This window comes from Lupinus angustifolius, chromosome LG06, assembly GCF_001865875.1.
Source record: "Lupinus angustifolius cultivar Tanjil chromosome LG06, LupAngTanjil_v1.0, whole genome shotgun sequence".
NCBI lineage: Eukaryota > Viridiplantae > Streptophyta > Magnoliopsida > Fabales > Fabaceae > Lupinus > Lupinus angustifolius.
This window is the reverse complement of record NC_032014.1, coordinates 12,544,886-12,558,605: the sequence shown is the minus strand read 5'-3', so window position 1 is coordinate 12,558,605 and position 13,720 is coordinate 12,544,886. Positions and strand designations below refer to the sequence as shown.

General features: G+C 34.9%; 1 protein-coding gene across 3 annotated transcripts; it reads right to left on the bottom strand.

The window, feature by feature from the left end:
* LOC109349926 (protein SPA1-RELATED 2-like) lies at positions 1,738 to 13,098 on the bottom strand. Of its 3 annotated transcripts, XM_019590997.1 has the most exons (9): positions 12,877 to 13,098; positions 11,237 to 12,679; positions 8,445 to 8,602; positions 6,002 to 6,839; positions 4,486 to 4,632; positions 3,245 to 3,562; positions 2,878 to 2,937; positions 2,371 to 2,600; positions 1,738 to 2,340 (listed from the first exon to the last, which is right to left on the bottom strand). In XM_019590997.1, the coding sequence occupies exons 2-8, from the start codon at positions 12,590 to 12,592 to the stop codon at positions 2,409 to 2,411; spliced, it is 3,069 nt and encodes a 1,022-aa protein (XP_019446542.1). In that variant the 5' UTR covers positions 12,593 to 12,679; positions 12,877 to 13,098; the 3' UTR covers positions 1,738 to 2,340; positions 2,371 to 2,408. The 3 variants fall into 3 exon arrangements, with proteins under 3 accessions (XP_019446542.1, XP_019446540.1, XP_019446541.1); XM_019590995.1 differs by having other exon boundaries at positions 1,738 to 2,600; positions 12,877 to 13,095; XM_019590996.1 differs by having other exon boundaries at positions 1,738 to 2,600; positions 11,237 to 12,670; positions 12,877 to 13,095.

Sequence of the window (13,720 nt, the reverse complement as noted above, 5' to 3'; positions counted from 1 at the left end):
AAAACTCGTAGTACATACTAGCGGGTACGGGTATTATGGTACCCGTACCCGCGGGTACCCGTTATTTATATGATTAATATATTATATTTAATTAAAACAAAAAATACATTATTCTAACATTTATTACACTATGTATATTTTTCATTTTACTTTGTTTACATATTTTATTGAGTTTGGTGGTGAAGCACCCTACAAATATTATTACATGTATAGAAATACACATGTTTTATAAAGAAAATATATATTTTTTGTTAAAAAATGAGAATAAAAAATCACACAAATGGAAACCACCAATAAATTTAGAATTTTTTGTCAAATATTCAATCAAAAGGTACAAAAATAATTAATTTTCATCTTATTTAAAACACAATAGAAGTAAAAATTTTAAAAATTATTTAAAATAGAGGAAACCCGCGGGTACCCGTTGTACCCGCAGGTACTCAGAAATACTCACAAATACCTGCTCACGGGTACCCATACGGGTACGGGCGGGTATGGGTATTACTCTTCTATTTTGAAACGGGTAGCTACTACCCGTGCCCGTTGCAATCCCCACATAAAAGTAATCCCGTAGTGATTACTACTTTAGTTGCAATAATTCTGATTCAGTCCCTTCATCAAATCAGAAATTGTCTGAAGGTATTTACACTTATATTATTTCATGACACATATGCCCTTAGCCACCAAATTAATTACTGAAGATCATTTTATATTTTGGCTAATTACATAATGACCATAACACAATTATAGAATTATATTTGTGACCCATAAATTGTCAGAAATTCCAACAAGTAGGAGTAAAAATAAAAAAAAACATAGTTCAAAATAAAATAATATACACATTAGATTTATAAAAAAAACAAGATTCAGAAAAATTAAAATTAGAACATCAAAAAATGTACAATGGAGTGCAATTTTTTATTCTCATTTCCACATTCTCTCCTCATAGATTGGCATCACATTTGACAATTAGGTATTATTAGTTTATTATTTGTGTTTTGTTATATTTTATTAGGTAAAATTTCTATTTCTTTTTTTAACAGGAGAGATGGACGTGCAGCTATTAAGAATGGATGGGAAAGGGCAAATTGGGGTTGGGAATTGGGATTAAACATGAAATCGTGTATCCTAACACAATAATGTTAAAAAAAGACTTATACCTGCCCTTTATTGATTTTGGGCGTAATCCAAACCTGTATCAAACTCACCTAAAATCTATCACTTATAATTTAAATGATTTTCTTTGCATTTTAATTTCTATAAGTATATATATACATATAGAGATGGCAGTTTTATAAATCGATATTTACCATATAAATTGGGTATAATTCGAGTATAAAATTGATGTAAATTGGGTATTAGTCGAGTTTGATGTTAGGTATTGCCTATACCAAACTCAAATCCGAGAAAAACTTATATAGAAATAGAACTAACACGTTATATTTGAAAACACATATATTTATGTTTAATAATTCCATCATTTAGCAATAAATTATAATTATAATTGAATTTTTATGTGTTGTCAATCATCTATTAACTGTCTTTACATAAATACGTCTTCACACAAGTTTTTTTCCCTCAAAACCAATATTTGAAATCTAGGAAAACTCCAACTCAATCAAAACGATATTTCCTTATTAAATTTGGGTTGGTAAATTTGGATTGGTTTTGGATGAGTAGGAACTATTTGAATTAGATTCTCATCCTTTTTAGGACTTCAGATATGTTGTGTTTGGTTTTATAGCCAGGGCATAACAGAAAAGGGGGCTTATCAAGCTACTTTATTATGTTTTTAGAGCCAAGTATTTCTCCTCATAAGCCCACAAATGGTGGTTCCTGACAAATAAATTTTTGTAAAGGACTGGAATACTTTTACGTTGGCTAGACATTCACTTATGTAACTAGTGGTGGCCTAAAAGTGAGGGTTTTTGTTAATCCAACTAAGGTTTTATATTCAAATTACAATGGTAAAAATATAAATAAAAAAACATAACTTCACAAATATACTGGTTGCATTCCTGAAATTAGAAGCAAGTTCTTTTCAAGCCAAATCTGAAGTGTTAATTCTTTTCATTGTAAAATTGGGTTCCCTGATTTCAGACTGATCCTCAAGATTTGTGTAACTGGTCTTTTCTACAGAAGCAAACGTGAAGCTGGAGCCTGAGTTTCCTCATCATGTTAAATCTATCCTTCATATTGATCTGGGTTTGGATTGTGAATCTGTTTTTCCATCCAATAATGGATGCAATCCAATTCCATTCTACATCAAATTATAAGCTAGAGCTCAAGATGTTAAAAGAATATTACATAAACCCGGAGCGAATTGATGAGATTGGCCTGAGTGGCAAGGATAAAACAGCAGGACTGCATAAACTGCAATGGAGTCGTGATCAAGGACTAACTTTACCTCAAACCATTTGGAACACTTTCATACATCCACTTGAATTTGCAGCAATAAGCATGTTTGATTTCCCTCTCCAGCACACACTTGAAACAAACTGACCATTGTCATCATCAGTCTCTTTACCAGAAATAGGATCAGTGGACCCGAACTTGCGCGAAGTGATTGGTATGGGAAGAGACTTATAGTAGGCATAAACCTGCAAGATAATATCGGTATCATGCCAAATGAAGTCTTGAATTCTTTTCAAAATTACAATTATAACATGGCACTAAACAAATATCATCACAAATAGGGTGTGCCTACTCAAATTTCAGAGAAATTTGTGTATAGTTAGAAACTCAGGAGTCAGGATACTACAACATAGCACAATTAAAATAACCTAAATGGTTAAATCACTAATTGAATAAACATTTTTGGTTTATGGCAAGTTAAAAACCAGTCTAATAAATGTTACCGTGGAAAGTAATATATACCTCATTTGTTTCTGAACCACATGCAATATATCCATCAGCAACTGATAAACCCACAAAGTTCTGTCAAAGCAAGAGGTGGAAGATTTCAGCCAACAAATTTTAGGTCAGCTTAATGACAAAAACAGGACAAATTTCTGACAAGTGCATTGGGGTTGCTCATCATAGCAGTTAACAAAATGATTTTGAGCAAAGGTAATCTGGATTTTGTAAATTAGATCATCATTCATCAATCCTGTTCTGATGCTCTAACACCCAAAACAGTGAAATACTTTTTCCTTTTTCCAAGAAAGTCTAACGGACTCTCAAACAGATGCTTAAAAATTTCACATACATAAATTCCAATTGACGTTATAAAACAAAACCAAACCTTCTCATTAGTATGTCCTGACAGGGTTAAGCTGCAAGCACTCGTAGATGGACCCACAGGAGAGGTTTTATTAAGATCCCAGATCTTTAACGAATTATCAGTTGATGCAGAAACAATTGTTTGAGAGTCTAAGAATTTGACATAGCTTACAGCTTTACGATGGCCAGCCAACACGCACCAGGGGCTTCTAAGATTGCGAAGATCATAACAATAAGTTGAGTAATCAGCCGATCCAAAGGCCAGCAAATGAGATGAATGAGCAGAGAATTGAACACAGCATACATTGGCAGCATTCCTGATTGTGCCTAAACAGTTTCTCTGCAAAATAGTTATGATGTAGCTTGAGCTAAAGTGAAATTAACATGTGATACAAAAATATATCCATACAATCTAAAAAGTCACGACCATTAAAATCACTATAGCTTCTCACTGAAACATTATACATATTGCAAAGGAAAGCTCAAATAATTTAACCAAGTTTCTTTTCTTTTTTTGTTGCTATGATTTTAAAGCTTATGAACTATGATGCAAGGGTACATAGTACTTCATGATGTCAGCCACACCTATGTCAGATAGGTATTTGACACCATATCCGAGATACTTGATAAATGAGCAATTACTAAGCCCAATCAATATAAAACCTTTTTTCTCCACATTTTTCTGCAATCATGTAGTGGTCCAACTATTGCATTTTATTGATGAGATTTTGTGATGCTTTCTCATGTTATATGAGATGATATATTTAATTTTTTTAGTGAAACATCAAATTTGTCCTCCAAAGATACAAGCATCACCAACTTGATCCTCCAAAGATACAAGCATCACCAACTTGATCCTCCAAAGAAAAGTGTTACCAAATAGGTCCAGATAGTTTAAAAAAGTCACCACATTGGTCATTCTATTCTAGGAACTTATTTGGCAATACTTTAAATCTTTCATTGACTTAAGTTTACACTATGTGGTGACACGTTACCTTTGGAGGACCAGTTTGATGTTTACTCTATTTTTTTTATATGTATGTTAAATCAAATCCTACTGTACCCATATCTCAGTCTTTTAACAGCAGCCATATTGTACTCGTATCCTTGCATCACAGATTATTAATAGTTACTATTAAAACTTCAATTTCATTATTTTGTCATTTGTAACGGATAAAAATCAATTCATTGTATCCCCAATTTCTTTACTCAATAATTACTGATTTTCTGCAGAACAGCATATGTGTGTGCTAAAAAGCTTACCTCACTGATGCTCCACAGCTTCACAGAACAATCATCACTACCACTAGCAAATTTTGTAGGGCATACTGGAGAGAAATCAACAGACCAAGCCCTTTTTTCATGTTGACTGAATTGAGAAAACTCTTGACCTCTGCTAGCATCCCATAGCTGAAAATATCATGCAAATACATAAGTAATGCTGGAAATCATCAAGAAGTGATCATATTCTCAGAATGAAAAATAAAGTCGTTTCCAATAAAAAAGTTCATTTCTGGTGGTGGAGGGGGTATTGATGGCATTGCCATTCTAAGTTTTAAGTAACCAAAGATGTTAACTAGTCACTACATAGAAACATTGGTGTACAATTTTACCAATGTGAACTATACCAATAAGACCATCTATCTGTTTTGTTTGACAAACTCTACAAGATGGGAGCGTTGCATCATAACATACCTGTGTTCATTATTATTTTCGAAGTTTTTGCTTCATACAGTAATATTTTAAAGTTGGAAAACAATCCACCCTTCAATGTGTTTTCTCCACTTGGGATTAGTAGACAGGTCCTTGAAAATAGGACTGACAAATTAATGTATTAGTTTTCAATACTATTCATATATAAGTTTCATCCCTAAATGCTTTCACCCCTATTATTGGGGAGCACATCTATTGTATCATTTTTTGTACCACTCCATGTATCATCACTTCTAATTGGTTGAAAAAAATTATTGAAGTTAAAATTGCAATTATTAAATATTTTTCTGGTCAATCATATCTCCTGGCACATGGAATGACACAAAGGAGTGAGATAACAGATGTGGACCCCTATTATTGAAGGTATACCAAGCTCACCCTTAAGAGAGCACATCTTCTGTCCCACGATGTGTATCACTCCATGTACCATTTCATTCTCATTGGCTAGAAAATATAAACTTAATTTATATTTAATTCATGTTTTATTTTTCTGATCAATGAAAAACAAATGGTACATGGAGTGGTACAAACTTTGGGACAGAAGATGTGGCTCCCACCCTTAGGGGCAGTTTTAGCCCAAAACTAATACAAATAAAAAATTAGAGACTCCAATGTAGTGTTTGGCCCAGCTTTTTAGGCTTCTCTTCTCCTTAGAGAGAGATTTTAGGCCAAATATCTCCACAAAATAATAAGTAGTTTCTTTTTTGTGAGGAACTTTTCCTTTTAGCCTCACCACCACAATTGACACTACCAGCATCACCACCAAACAATTTTTAGCTTAAAAGTATCTATTAAAATCTATAAAAAACTGAAACTATCAACAGCTTTAGATTTTACTTTTGAAGCCTGTTATTTCTTGCTTCTCCTTTTAAGCCCAAAAAATGTTGGACCACACAACTTCAGGAGTCGAAACCTCAACGTGAAGTTTTAGTAAAGCCTGACGGCCCTGACCCATTATACTTCGAGTTAGAACTGCATATTCAACAAAAGTAACTATTCGACACTACAAAGAATTTGGCTAATCGTATAGACAATAATTGGTGTCTCATGTGCAAGAGATCCAAACCTTAACTACGCCATCATAGTCTGTGGAGGCAAGATAGTTCTTGATGTAGTTATTCCAGCAAACACAACTGAGCTTTGATCTGTTTGACATCTCAACTACAGGATAATGAATATCAACTGAGTCATTAAGAAGTGCATTAAACTCAAAAACTTTTATTTTCTTTGATATTCCAGCAGCAGCAAAGTAGTCTTCATCTCTATCAAAGCTAAGAGAGCAGATTACATTAGCAGGATTGTTAAAATCTGCATTCCTAAGTACACCCCGTGCTACAAACTTGCTATAACATGCATACTTGCACAAACCATCAAAGAAGGCTCCTAAAGCATCTGTCCTTTGATGTTGTTCTTTGTCTTTTTGGGCCACACACCAGTTTTCACGATTTCTCAGTATATCTTTATCTGGGTGAGTTGCAGCATCTATTTCTGGAAGCTCAATTTTGGACCTCATAGAAAAATAAGCACTTTCAACCTCACATATATTTCTCCTCAATTTCAGTTCATATGCATTAGAGATTGGAGATACTGGAGGTAATGTTGCTGAACTTGAAGGTTCTTTGTTGAGAGATGCACTCTCTATTTGACAAGAGGAGGCATTCTGTAAGCTAGAGGAAGCCATGGATATTCTTGAGCTATGTCTCCTCTCCACCTCTTCTATATCTGATTCCAACCATCTGATTTCTTCTTCCAATTCGCGGACATCCATTTGCTTCTGCTCTTCTAATGAGACAAGGAAATGCAATAACAATTCTGATTCTGTGTCATCTTGGTCAATACTTGATGATAATTCCTCACTATACACCTCCTGCATTCCATTAATCACTTCTGATTGTAGGATCTCTCTGTTATGAAACAGAAGTAAAATTTAAGGATCAGAATAGTGGAGGAAAACTAAGAGATCTTGAACCAAAAACAAAATCGAGCGAAAAACCTTTACAGCGACAGAAGATACATGAGTACATACAATAACATAAAATAGTGGAGGAAAACTAAACAAGAACAGAAAACCCGATCTAGAACCAGAATGGAGAAATTCCATCTCAGTGCAATCTCATATCCCAAGGTCACACCCTCCTCTTACTACTCAATTTCCACCCCTCCTCCCTTCTCTCTCCTCTCTCCTCTCCTTGTCCTACGGTCTTATTCCCTAGTCCTCCCGTGTCCATGAATCCAGAATTTTCATTATTCCCTTCTCCACTCCAAGGCTGCCACCTATTCAATTTGTAGCTCTTCATTGTTTCTTCACTAACTTTTTTGGTCCATGCCAAGTGTCAATGACCAAATGTTCCAAAATTTGAAGTTGTTGAGTGAAGGCAAGGAACGGTTTTACATATCAAACATGCCCCCTCACGCAATACCATTTTGGGTTTGAAGCATGGACTATCCACAGGCACACATTACCTCATGCCAAAATTTTAACTGCTTTTATTTACTTAGAAGAATGGGGACTCTTGATCACCTGATCGTAGAGGCTTTTGGTACAATGTCAAGAACCATCTCTCCCAAAAGCTTAAGTTGTTGGGTAATGGCAAGCACTGAATTGTTTAATATATTTGACACCTTTTGGACAAGGGAGCAGTACTGCGGTTGCCCTTCCAAATAAGTGTCACTCCTAGGGGCCGAACATCGTTCCTTGGCCTTGTATAGTACCTGGAGTGTAGCTTTTCTCAACTACTACACCAACACCTTGTTGGTTGCCTCCTCGCGAACTGCCTGTTCTTTTGGCATGGCCTCTCTGAACAAATTTCTCTTTGCTGCCTCTACCATCTTTTCTATTATACATCCGTGTTATTGGGTATCTACAACTGTATGACTCAAATTTAAGGTCCACAATTTAAGGGCTACTAGGCTAGTATAATATTTAATTATTACTTTAGGGAAATACTATTATTTTTTATGAAGTTACCCTCTATAAAAAGAACCTCAAATTTATCACTCCATTAATGTTCTCTCATTCCATTTAGTGGAGATATCAATAGATAAGGATAACTTTGGAGAACAAATAATGTGTCTTGGTATTTTAAAGCCATAGATAAAATGAAATAAATTCATTATCTACAACACATTTTGAAACAGATGAAGTAATAATGAAAAAGAAAAAAGAAAACCCATGTTTGTAAAAATAAACACGTCCACAATCCAATCAAATAGAACTATTTTCTTATTATTATTAAGTAGTGATTTCTTCCCATCTTTCATTTTGTAGGTTGATGAAAGCATTCATGGTTACTTAATCTTTAACTAAAGCCTGGAGCACAAAGACATGGTAAGAGGAGTATCTGCAATATGTTTAGGGAATAAGGGAAGACATGAGTTCATCACACAATCTTTCATATCTATATTATCAAAGAAACAGATGAGATCTCTTTGTACAATCATCATTTTGGCATGATAGTCATTCATTGAAGTGAATCTAATAACCATGATAAACAAGATTTCGGAGTTACCTTGTTGTTGGACGTGATGAAGGTTCAGGGTGCAGCAGCCAAAGACAAAATCCAGCTTCCTTAGGATTTTGTGATAGGAAAACTGGAGGAAGAATCCTATTACGTATATCAGACATAGCTGCAATATGTGCTCTTTCAGAGTCAAAATGGCCAAGTAACTGAAAGAAATGACCTAAATATAATTAGTCATTCAGTCACTGACTTTGTTGCCTACTGAACTGTTTCAGTAAGAGTTGATCGAGAATTAGTATTTAATAAAATATAAGATCATTCAAAAGTCTGTTAAAACAAAATTATGTATTAAGTTTCCACTAATTATACCAAGTACTCAATTTTATTTATTGGAAAGATATGAGGTAAACACTAACACTGCCTCTACCACTCTGGAATGAGGCTGCAATGTTACTGAACAGGCAATGAAAAGATACAAGTGGGTTAGGACAAGCCTAATGGAATGAAATGTTTGAAAGCCATAGCCCATAACTGTTAGTTGATGTCCTCATGCCAGCTTTGTCTTCTGTGACGGTGGAAGTAGGAAGACATTTTACCCAGTGTGACATCGATAGAAACACTACATTAACATAGAAATTCCAGAGTCTACACTCCTACGCAGAGAGAAAGCCTCTCGTCACCACAATTCTCACTCTCCAAAAGTATGAATCAATGCCCTTCCCCCTCTTTTTCCCCCGAATACTCGTAACCCGTTACACAAGGAGGAATTACTAAAATAACTCCCCTTTTTTCTTAACTACTCACATTTCCCTCCTCTCTTGGCCCCACTCTCTTTCTCCTAGTGTACACCTTCCATATCTTGGGCCTAGTGTACAACTTCGGTATGCTATCAGACATCAACTGGATACTGGCATTTTCTAAACTGCTAGCCACACTTAACGGTGGATGTCATGGCTGTTTAGTGGGGGAACGACGAATTAGATCAACAAGATAAGGGGGCACCATATTTCATTACCTAGCTAACTAAAGATCCAATATCCAGTCAAACAGTGAAGAAGTTTACAAAAACATTTAAACTTTATTAGAAGTGTGCTTATTGACAAGAATGATAACTGATGCAGATGACATGGCAGGTTTTTATGTATGACTGAGAAAGGGACAGTACAAGTGTGGAAAATAGATGATTTGGACCAAAGACTATTTGTTCTAGTTTGATTGTATTATACTGCAAGATACAGAACCAGTCTCCAACTACAACTCCTTTCTTGCTTGAATATGACATAAACAAGACCACGAGGACTATGCAATTGGGGACCATGATATGTTGACTTGAATTAGAGTTGTAAGTGGTGTCAGCTTAGGGTCTGTAAGGCAACCCTGCCTCCATTTTCATTGATGTAAGTATCCTTTATTTCAATGATAGGATGTTTTCTTTTTTCAGGCAAGTCCTTACATGGCCTCCTTTGGTAATCATTCCAAAGTCAAATTGTAAAACATTTCAAATCTTTTTTAATTCAAGCATGAGGACAATTCTTCCCACAATAGTACGGTGCGATAATTGCTTTAAACTTTCCTTATAAGTAGGAGGTGGAGGCAAGGGGTGTAGATGGGGGAAAAATAGTTTTCTTTAGAGCTTCTGGAACAACATCCACCTATGGTGCCATGTGCGGCGACAGGGGATTCTCATTGGTCCTTCTTCCCAAAAGGGGCAAGGGTTACCCAAGGTTGCTGATAACTCCGCCACCTAAGTTTTTGGGTCCACAAACTACCTCAGTGGACTCTGTTTGTATTTGAGATCAAAACATTGTCAGAAAAATTGTGGCCCTCTAAATAGAGGTCTATACCAGGTCAATGAAAGACGAATGCTTACCCTACCTAAGGACTCACCTTAAGCAGGACAATGTCTCATTGTTGAGAAAAAGATTACATTAAGCTAATGACAAGGCTAAGACGGTGGTGCCTCACAGCTCCCAAACAATCATCGTTGACTAAATCTCTAATACATGCCTTGCTCCCCTATAAAAGGCAAAAGTAGCTAATTAAGTAAAGACATTTAATTCCTTAAGTTGCATGCAACTATCTTATACTTTTACTGACATGCCATCGGAGACCTTGCAGGCAACCAACCCCTCATTTCCGGTGTATCCAAGCATCAAAGGAGCGGTAGTGGAAGACTGTCTTTGTATCAATGCTTTACTTAAATGCAAATAAAATATGACCAATTTTTACTAAGCAAACCTCTAATATTGACCCCTACGTTAAAGAGGAGGAACTTTCAACTGTTGAGCTTATTTTATCCAACTATGTAAACTACTACTATAAGTGAGAATGATTTATAACAGTGTAAACATATCCATTCCCTGTATAAATATTTAAAAGTTCATTATATCCAAATCAAGTGTTTAAAAGGCATAGTTTGAAGTTAGCAAAGAAACAGTAAATTACAGATAGATTGTCTCGTTATTTAATGTTGAAGATGCCAAAAAAACATGTTTGTTACTAAACAGATTAAAGAAGCATAAGCAATCTCTTCGATGAGTTATTTCATATTGGAATCAGATTAAAATACTAAGTGAACTTTAAATCCTGAAACACCTCTTCATTCTTTTTAGGTAAAGGGTAGAAAGTGAGAACGGGTTTTAAATCCCATTGCAAGGATGTCAGTAAGACAATGCAAAGTTAAGCTCCAAGACATGGAAAGAAACATGTTTCCTTTATGTGAATTTCTTATTCAGAAACAAGTCTCAATTTTAAATTTTTAAAGAATCAACAACTTAATAAAACACATGAAAAATGCATTTAAATAATAAAGAGGGAAATTCGTCAACTGGGCTACACACCTCAAAAAAGAGGACACCCAAACAGTAAATATTTGATGATGTTGTGCAACCTCCTTCAAGACTTGTATACCACTTACTTTCCAATCCTTCATTTATGGAAGTCAACTTCAACTTCCCTGTATTAGATATGTGAGGGATCCTAGACACTCCTCGAATATTATGTTTAGAAAATCGGATATCTTCCTTATATTCATTGCAATAATCTTCTGACCCAACTGCACTTACTTTACTATCACCAGCAGCTCTCACATTGTTATCAACTTTCTTTTTCTTCGATTGCATATCAAGAGAGAGAGGCATCGCCTGCTCTGACAGCCTTTTTCTAATAAAAGAACTCTCTAACTGAAGAAGTTCAGAATTTGCAACACTATCTGAAGTCTGTTTCTGTATAGGTAATCCAAGGTACATAACCTGGTTCGACGGTAACAATTTAATATAAGACGGGCACAGGTGGTGCAGTGCAACTCCCTGAGAGTGAGATTCATCAACCAAATCCACAATCTTTCTAAATATACTTAAGCGCTCTGCTTTGCTTGCTTTGCAGTGCCCAGCTTTCAACCATTCTCTCAAAGTCAAACCACCACAGTCTGACCCATCAGATCTAGGCATTGTAGCATTATAAGGGGAATTTGCACTCTTCAGACCAGAAAAAAGTGATACATTAGAGTCCGTCCGAGTGGCCTTAATTGCATTCTGATCCCTAGACACAAATGAACTATTCGAAGATGGACCTTTACATACAATACCCTTTCCCTTCAATGTGTTTTTAATAAAATACTCAGCAAATCCTGATTTCGATATAATTTTCGTTCGTGTTCCTCTACGAGCGTCACCTGTACCCTCTTTATGCTCAGGTTTTTTATCAACAGCAGTCAAGTGTTCCACAGCATTGCTCTGATCATCACGGACTGATTTTCTATCCAATATCTCTTGGAAAGTTGTGGACTCAAAATCCTCCCAAACACTACTAGACGTAGCTAGAACACTATTTCTGTACCCAGTATCACTTCGTGTATTTCCCATTCCTGAATCACTACCTATCTGATTAAGATGCAGCCACGGATTCTGCTTATTATAAACAGTCTCTCGACTGTTCGATGTACCAATATCTAAGGCCGAACCATTGTAACTCTTCACTGTCAACTCTTCAACCATGGCTCCACCATCATCCGAAAAAAGACTCGGACGAAAATGTTGCGACGTAGCTACATCACTGGTGGCTTCAACTACATTATTTCCTTGTCCGTCGTGGTGTTTTACTATTTTGGGGCATTCAGGGTTTAGTGAATAGTCATCATTTTGCACACCATCAACAACCTCCAATCTTGTTGCCTCATCATTCAATTCTTCATCCATATTTGTTAACTAACTTATATCATTCCATTTCCACAATCACAAAATCAGTACCAATTTCCATTCAGAGTAATTCAACTTCTGTTAACCCTATGATGAAATTAATTAAAAAATTAATAATTATAAAAAGCAAATCGCGTAATATATGCAGAATGGTGTATATGTGATTAATCAGATAAGTAATTAACACGAAAAATGAGTGGCACAAAGAAGAGAATACCATATAAGTAACTTGAAGAAATAAGAAAAATAGAAAGTGAAATTGGAGAGATAGAAATAGAACTTACACGGAAGAAAAGAGAGCGAAATTTAAGCGTTAAGATTCAGATGATTTTTTGGGTTAAGAGACTGAAAACTTTTAAGATTAGATATAGAAAGAGATAAGAAGTTAATAAAGTTTGATAGAAATAGAAATGGGTTAGCATCATCATAAAAAACGAAACCAGAACCGACTAAAAAGTCAGGTGATGTGTAAAGAGTTACCGTAAAAACAAGGGACGGAAAACTTATGGTCCTAAAGAGATCTTGTGTGGTCATCCAGTGTATCTTCCGTTAACAACGAGAAGTTGTCATGTCTATTAGTATAAAATCTTATTGTATTTCAGGTGGATCTTGTTAGGTAGAATATTTGATTTTTGGGAGTTACATTTGTTAAAAAAGTCATAAACAAACCTAAAATGAATTAGTTTCTTATTAAAAAAATGTGAAAAAATACATTTAACAATACCAAATAATTTATAACAAATATCTATAAAATATTTATATATAATTCATCATTTATTTATATTATTTTTGAGCATTTAATAAAATGCAACTTATAGTGGATAAGACTTCTTCATTGTTTTGCATACATTTTCCTCTTAAAGTTTTACTATTTTTAAATAGATTATGGGGATAAAAAATTTGAATATTGGTAAGTAAATATTAAACTCTTAACATATTGAAATTAAATTCTTAAAGTTAAACAAAAAAATTGTAATTGGGTGCATATACTTACTCCCTATAATGTTCCTTAAACTCATTAGACTCTATTTGGTTGCACAAGAGAAAATAAGAAAAGAGTGAGAAATAAAGAAGTAAGAAAGAGAAAGAGGAGAAATATTATAAAATTTTGTGATGTTTGGAGTAAGA

Bases quoted from the DNA above. Each gene is read 5' to 3' on its own strand.
- LOC109349926 (XM_019590997.1), bottom strand. From the start codon at position 12,592: ATGGATGAAGAATTGAATGATGAGGCAACAAGATTGGAGGTTGTTGAT. The intron at 6,840-8,444 runs GTAACTCCGAAA...GTTTCATAACAG, and splicing joins TCATCACGTCCAACAACAAG to AGAGATCCTACAATCAGAAG. The intron at 2,938-3,244 runs GTTTGGTTTTGT...TTGCTTTGACAG, and splicing joins CAGGACATACTAATGAGAAG to AACTTTGTGGGTTTATCAGT.